This window comes from Antechinus flavipes, chromosome 2 (genome assembly GCF_016432865.1).
Source record: "Antechinus flavipes isolate AdamAnt ecotype Samford, QLD, Australia chromosome 2, AdamAnt_v2, whole genome shotgun sequence".
In the NCBI taxonomy this organism is placed as follows: domain Eukaryota; kingdom Metazoa; phylum Chordata; class Mammalia; order Dasyuromorphia; family Dasyuridae; genus Antechinus; species Antechinus flavipes.
Genome location: NC_067399.1, coordinates 340,005,604 through 340,013,955, shown reverse-complemented (window position 1 = coordinate 340,013,955; position 8,352 = coordinate 340,005,604). Strand labels below are relative to the sequence as shown.

At 32.6% G+C, this 8,352-nt stretch overlaps 1 protein-coding gene across 1 annotated transcript in view; it reads right to left on the bottom strand.

Moving 5' to 3' along the window:
* Positions 1-8,352, bottom strand: part of RAD51B (RAD51 paralog B) — an 887,153-nt gene that overhangs the window by 860,114 nt on the left and 18,687 nt on the right. The window contains exon 4 of the mRNA XM_051977885.1: positions 865-1,001. Within this exon, the coding sequence (XP_051833845.1) occupies positions 865-1,001 (137 nt within the window). The remainder of the gene's footprint in view (positions 1-864; positions 1,002-8,352) is intronic.

The window sequence follows — 8,352 nt, the reverse complement described above, 5'->3', positions numbered from 1 at the left end:
GATGAGAAATAGAATTAACAAGACTTGGCATCTATGTATGTGCAGTAAAGATAAGGAAGGAATCAAATATGACAAAAGGTTCTAATGCCAGATAACTACTGTTGCCCTTCTCAGAAACAAAGTATACTAGTACTTTAGTAGAAAAGTACATCTCAGTAGAAAACAATGAGTTCTATTTTGAACACACTGAACAAAAGAAAGACAAAGTCCACTGGGGAAAATGTGAAATACTGGACAATTAAATGGTAAATAAAATTTCACAAAGGAAGGTCTGGGTACAGTAACAAGTGAATAAAAAAAACATCAAGTTGACTTCCAGTTTGCCTTTGAGGTTAATTCTCTCTTCCTGAGATCATTCCTCACATGGCTCCTGCCATCAAAGGTAAATCAGAATAAATGAGTTCATTTTCCTGGCTTATTCACTAATGTTGTGATTAAAACTCTCATGCTGGCCCAGATGTGATAAATAACTTACTTTAGAGCAATTAATATTTATAGCACATCTACTAAGTGCAAAAGCTCAATACTTTATATACTACTTAATAACATCTAACTTTAACCCAGAAATTAACTGCCTACCATTGTAAGAAAATAAAAAACAGCTTCCTTTTTGTCTTTCTGACTCATCCATTTTTCTTCTCCTTTTTCAATTTCCTTCTCTACTATATTCTCACGTCCTCTCACATCAAAAAGGGGAAAATTTGATTTTGCTATTTTAAAAATTAAAGTTACTGTAACCAGAACCTACCTATATGTTTAGCTTTATATGTTATCGGGAAATATGAGCTATTTCACATGCCTCATATAAAAGGAGTAAAAACAGTATAAATATGCTGGATTAAGATGAATAATAAAATATCTTACCTTTCTGCACTAAATGCTGATTCTGTGTCAATATATATAACAGACCCTTCTAATCCTCCCATAACTGTGGGCAACGTAGCTAAAACACTCATCATCATACAAAACTGGGTTTTGCCACAACCTGATGGACCTGTAACCTGAAGGAAATGTTATTTGTATAAATAAGAAAGGAAAAACACAAAAAGAAAATCAATTCTAAAATGCTCTACAAAATTATCTTATAGAGTATAAAGTTTAAGATATCAAAGATTTTTAATAGATATCCTGGAAAAAAATTCCTGAAAAGTTTAAATATATGCAACAAGAAAATCTTACTTTTATTACAAAATAGTAGACACACCTAACATCGCTAAAGGAATAGTGTAAGTGTTAGAAATTTGGTAAATAGAGGACATATTAAGGAAAGGAAATACATCAACCAAAAAATAAAAGGAAATTTATTCAATATATTTTAATTTTGGAAGGATCCTTATTACTTTCCTCTCTTTTAGAATATAACATGTACTTTATAATCATAAAGCCTCTTCAAAATCCCAAATGTTCTATTTCTATATCAGCATACTTTGAAGGAAACTAGTGATTTAAACCACCATGCAAAGGCAAAAAATTAGAGAAGATTCAAGGTTCAAACAGACTAGTTTGATCAAAATATAAAGTGGAACAGGCAAGAAAAATAGTTCATGCTGAAACAAGGCAATCGAAGATGAACACAACAAAAGTCAGTTTATCTGGACCAATACATTATATTACACATTATTATACAGCAATAATAAGCCTGGAAAGGTGTGAAAAAGGCTTTAAATGCCAAACAGAGAAGCTATTTTGTCCTAGTTGTAATAATGAGTCACTAAAGTTTATCCAGCTATATGGTTATATGGTTATATCTGTGTTCCATCACAGTGGAAGCTTTGTGGATTACGTATTAGAGAAGGGAGATTAGCTGTACAGGAACCAAAAATCTAACACTCTAAGTGAAAGATGTTAAGAACCTGAAATAATTATGTTATATAAGTGATATTGCAGAGATGATCTAACTAAACTGAAAGAATGTTGCTATACTCAACAGAAATAAACAGAAAAGTTATTAATGGTGGGGGGAAAGAAAATTAGTTGAAGTATGTTGAGTTGAAGATATCTACATAATATACCAGTTTGAAACTTCTAACTGGCAGTGATACAATGGGTCTACAACTCAACTGAGAGATAAGATCTAGAATTATGGGTTGGAGAGTCATCTAAACAGAAATGATCAAGCAACCCTTGAGAACTGATTAAAGCACCAAGAGGAAACGTGAACTGAAGGAGGAGGGCCAAGGAGGCCTGGAACATAAGGAACATCCATAATTAGGGGGTAGAAGAAAGAGAATGATCCCACAAAGGATCTTAGGGAGGCACAGTTAGCAGGGGGAAAAAAAAAACACAACAACAACAACAAAGCAGTGTCATAAAAAACAGGGACGGAAGTATTCAGGATAGGCAGCCACATGAAGTGCTACATAGGTCAAGAGCAATAAGAATTAAGAAAAGACTATCAAATTCAACAATTAAGAAATCATTAACATCTTTGTTAAGAATAATATATACAAACTCCTATGCTAAGAGGTAAGGCACAATATAAATAAGATAGTTATTGACTTTAAGAAAAATGAGAAGTACACAGATGAATCCCATAAAGTATGCAGTCAAAACTTAAAAGTTACCAACTAATTTAATAATTTTAAAGCCCTTTGAACTGCATATTCACCTAGATTTTTAAAAAGAGAAAAAGGCAAACAAAGATAAAACAATCTCCTTTATAAAAATGACACAGGGTAGGGGAGGGCTTAAGAAAGAAAATAATTTATCAAGCTATATTTAGCAAGCCAAGTCGTTATTAATCAGAAAAATGGAAATTAAAACAACTCTGAGATACCACTACACACCTGTCAGAGTGGCTAGAATGACAGGGAAAGATAATGCGGAATGTTGGCAGGGATGTGGGAAAACAACAATACATTGTTGGTGGAATTGTGAATACATCCAGCCATTCTGGAGAGCAATTTAGAGCTCTACTCAAAAAGTTATCAAACTGTGCATACCCTTTGATCCAGCAGTGTTACTACTGGGCTTATATCCCAAAGAGATCTTAAAGAAGGGAAAGGGACCTGTATGTGCAAGAATGTTTGTGGCAGCCCTGTTTGTAGTGGCCCCAAACTGGAAACTGAGTGGATGCCTATCATTTGGAGAGTGGCTGAATAAATTGTGGTATATAAATATTATGGAATATTGTTGTTCTGTAAAAAAAAAATGACCAACAGGATAATTTCAGAAAGGCCTGGAGAGACTTGCATGAACTGATGCTGAGCGAAATGAGCAGGATCAGGAGAGCATTATATACTTCAACAACAATACTATATGATCAATTCTGATGGATGTGGCCATCTTCAGCAATGAGATGAACTAAATCAGTTCTAATGGTGCAGAAATGAATTGAACCAGCTATACCCAGCAAAAGAACTCTGGGAGATAACTAAGAACCATTACATAGAATTCCCAATCCCTCTATTTTTGTCCACTTGCATTTTTTATTTCCTTCACAGGCTAATTGTACACTGCTTCAGAGTCCAATTCTTTTTGTACAGCAAAATAACTATTTGGACATGTATACTTATTTTGTATTTAATTTATCCTTTAACATATTTTACATGTATTGGTCAACCTGCCATCTGGGGGAAGGGGTGGGAGGGAAAGAAGGGAAAAATTGGAACAAAAGGTTTGGCATTTGTCAATGCTATAAAATTACCCATGTATATAACTTCTAAATAAAAAGCTATTAAAAAAAGATTTATTTATCAAGTGATTTCCTCTCAAGTCTAATAATAAAACTACAGAAGATAAAGGTCAAGTAACTAGAACAACAAGGGTTAAACTTGTTTAAAAAAAAAAAAAAAAAAAAAAAGAGTTCCCATATTGTTTACTCCTTTACAAAATATTTCAAAGTCTTCAAATCAAAACTGATGTAATTAGAGGGTAGCTAGCTAATGGCTAGCCAAGGTTCAACTACATCCTGCAAGAAGGAGCATGATCTCTGTGCTGGTCATTGGTGTGAAGATGCAGAGAGGAACCAATGAAAACTGATAATGCACCCTGAGAAAAAGACAAGGGCCATCTAGGAAGGTCCAAGTGTTGTACTACGTCAAAAAGAAGTTGATCGGATGCCTAAATTGAGAGCAGCAGCATGAGGTAGCATTAAGGATCAAACTTGGTAATACAACCAATACTGGACAAAATGGCAGATAAAAGTGTTTTTCTTTATTAAAGGAGGGCAGTACTGATATGGGTTCAATCTGAGATAAGGACTATGTTTTATATTATAGATCTGGCAGAATCCTGAATTTTTCCTAATTAATCAAAATCTGATGAAGAAGATCTATATCTCATTCCGAGCCAAACACACATCTGAAACAGGTCTCCAAGGTAAAGATTCTTTGGATGTTAGATCACTAAAAATATGGAAAGTTGGCAAGAAACAAAGGATTTTAATCATTAGTTATGAGAACAGCATCTTTTCAGTTACACAAAATTCACTCCCTGTATCCCATGGGCTTTCGGAGGATTGATGAGCTAATATCTGTAAAAAATGCTTTGAAATTCTTAGCGGAAAAGCACACTATACTACAATTTCACTTTAAAACTGTAGTCAAGGATTCAAATAATTATGCTTTGTATTTTCAAATTTTATTTTAAAGCACTGTTTAGTATAATTTAGGGAAGAAGGACTTGATATTATGATCTACTTTTCCCCAAGCACACATGAACACAATTCTGGTCAGTGTCCTGAGTTTTTTGATATTCAAAAAATCAAGTATTTGATGTTAATTTTTAGACTCAGATACTTTTCAAATGCTCTTCCTTTTTTCGTAATCCTAATAATTCACGATACAATTTTTTTTAGATTCATTTAATGAATGAAAAGATTTCATTATCTATAGAGTTAAGTTTTTTAAATGGTAACATTAGTTACATGTTATGGAAATATACTAAGGTGTTGCCTACGTTGTTCCCTCTCAAGCTACATATTACAAAATAATATTAGGCCAATACTTCAGTCTTTGGTCCCATCTAAGTGGAAAACATTATCTGTAATTTAATCAGTTTCGTGGTTTTAAGTTCTATTTAATATTCTTGTCAAAGGCCTAACCCTTTTCAAAGGAAAACTAAGACAAAGTGCAAAGAGGAATTCTAATCTACTTGTAGGTGAAATTCAGGTAATACCTCTCCAAAACTCTCTTTCCCTATGATTGTATACTCTCTTTCCTATGATTTGACCAAATTGGATAAATGATCAGACTAAAAGAAGGAAGAGGTCTTTGATTAATTCAGTTTAAAAAAATTATCTCTTCAATTCACCTTTGCTAGGGCTGAAAGAAGAAATGATTCAGGATGAAATAAAATATGGATGGTTTTAAGAAACTGATTCTCCGGAGTGCCCCAAAATTAAGTGACTTTTGTTTCTGTTCAGTGTCAAAACTGTTGCTTGGGGTTTATCCCTCAGTTTTATTTTGATTATAGACTTTGTCTTTGTCCTTGAACTTTATAAATTTTAAGTTAGACTTCTGTCTCTTTGTATGTTCATTCTCTAAAAAAAATTGCTTAGAATTTAAATTTATTTGATTTAATTAATTTGTCTCATGAAGGCTTATACCCAAAACACAGAGTACAGAATTTTCCTTCTATAGTGTGTACTAATATCCAAACCACAAAATTTCAAGTTTTCATTCCATTTCTAGTTTCAGTATTAATGGCAGTTAAGCAGAGACCGTTTGCCAGGGCTAGAAATGTCTTAAGTCATTTGCTTCCTGGCAACTCAAAACTAAACACAATATTTATATACATATAGAACAAACCAATAAAATACTATTACGATTATACTGTCAAATTAAATTTAAATGACCAAGATTAGGAAATACAAAAATTAAGGGAAAAAAGTGGCAAAAATTAGTAATACAGAACTATCACACATCAGCAAAAAGCAAAAAGTAGTAACAGCCTCTTGAAGAACATTTCCCAATAAGAAAATACAATTGTCTCTAGTCTAGCTAAACCAAACTAAAAAGTACCCAATGCAGTCATTTTCTTTGCAAGTTATAAGGTACCATGTGAAACTTTAAGTCTCAATTGGTAAACCCTCTACATTTAAGATGGGGGAGGGACTAAAATGTAATACATTTAACAAAAGTCAGATGTGGATTTGGCAATATGCCAGAATAACACTGCTGAAGAAAATGTGAATTCTAATTATTTGTAATGAGGGGCAGGGGGAACAAACAGAAATTTTTTTTTAAACCATATTTTAAAATTATCCAAAGTGCCCCCACCTTCAAAGTTTATTTTCAAAGATACTTCCCCAAACTTCTTTGCAGAAATGGGATACCTTCAATGTGCAGCAATACATATCACACATCAGGCTTTTTTTGACAGGATAATTAAGTGTAGCTGAATTGGGCTTTGTTCCCCTCCTTTTTATTCTCAATTGTAAGGAATGGATCTCTGGGAGGGGGAAAGATAATGTGTACAATGAGAAATATAGATGATATCAAAACAAAAGATTTCAATTAAAAATGAACTATTTTTAAATAGCTTTATTCTTTTTTTAACTAATGTTTATTCATTCAGTGGTAGATATTATAATCACATCTGGAGAACTACAGTCTACCTTTAAAATAACACTAACTTTTCTAACGTCTAAAAAATCAGGAAAAAACAAAACAAAACAAACCAAAAAAATCTAACCCTTAGACAAGAAGATCAAGCTGTACCTTGTCATTTTAAAAGCCTACCACTTGAATTACTTTACAACAACAACATGTGGAAAGTGTTATATCTTGGATTCTCTCCACCTACTCTTATGTCACACTGATAGTTGCTAGGATCCTGTAAGTAGGGAGATGGGGGAGGGAGAGCATGGAAATGCTGACAACTCACCACAACCTACATGGTTAACAAAATCAGAACATGTGTGTTACAAGAAAAGTAAACCAAAAAGCATTTATCAATTGTTAGGCAGCTTATTTATCCTAATATAAAAGAAAAAAAAAAATCTGTCATCAATATAAGAAAAAAAAAAAAATCTCCCTAAGGTGAGAAAGTCTAGGTGGCACATCCAATACTCATCAGATCCAGATGCTCTTATAAAACATATCTACCTATCTAAGGCAAAGTTAGTGCTTAGAAGTGGAAAAATTAATAAAGGACACTGTTGCCCAATATATGGAGCAATAAGAAAGGAATTCTCAGAGTAAATCAGTTTTAGTTATTTTCTCTCTAAAACTGCTATATTACAACATAGATTATATCACTTTCAGGAAAACAGCTGTATTAAATGGGAACATCCTGCTTTTTTTTAGGGAAAAGAATGAATGCCAAAATCAGACACTGACTTGCCTCACTCTCTCTACCAAAATAAAACTATTTTGCTAAAAGGAAGTCATCTTGTCACCTTTTAAGCACAGACCTTAGTGAAATAACAACAATAACTAGCATTTATATAGAGATTTAAAGTTTGTAGAGCTCTTTATGAATATAGACTTTTCAGACATAATAGCTTATGCAGTCATAAGCTATTAAAGTTTGTAAATTAAATATTCATATTGCTACATAGATATGAATATTTAATATTAAATTTGATGTTGTTATAAATAATTTAAGATAATATTAAATTCTTAATAGTTTAAACTGCACTAACACTTTTGACATAATGTGTACTATCTCATATTACTTTCACATCAACCCTGGGAAGTTAGCTCTTATAATTAATCCATTTGACAGATGAGAAAACAGAAGTAGAAAAAAATTATTTGCCCAGAATCACAATGCTTTTACAAGTGTTTGAAGCTAAATTTTAACTCCAGGCCTAGCTTTCAATCCATTGTGCCACCTAGTTGCCTGTTAAAAAAACAAAAGAAAACAAAACAAAAACAACATAAGTGTTGATTCATTTAAAAATATCTAGACAAGAGAATTAAAAATAATACTCATCACATAAAATTAGACTTAACTTCCATACCATTATGGAGGTGATGTTGATGTAAATTATAAGGATATTACAACTTCTTCTTTTTGACATGAGTTTCCAACTGTTGGTGAATTCAAACCTAGGTGTTAAAATGGCCTTTATGCAGAGCTACCCACCACTTAAATACCACTTAAACACCAACTAACTGAGAAAGCAATTGTTTTCCCAGACTTCTCAGCTATAAAACTCAAGAGATGAAAATAATCAACCCCTGCTGAACAAATAGCAAGTTTGCTCTCTAAGGAACAAAGTACTCACAGTAAATAGTCCAGGGCTCTACAATTCTTTAAGCTTCTGTGATCCCTCAAATTTTGTTTCCATGCTTTCCATCTTTTTGTTTTTGTTTGGCCTAAATAATATTTATCTTATTCTATTATTATTTATTAAAACTGTACCTGAATGCATAAATAAACCTAGAATGTATTCCTAAGACA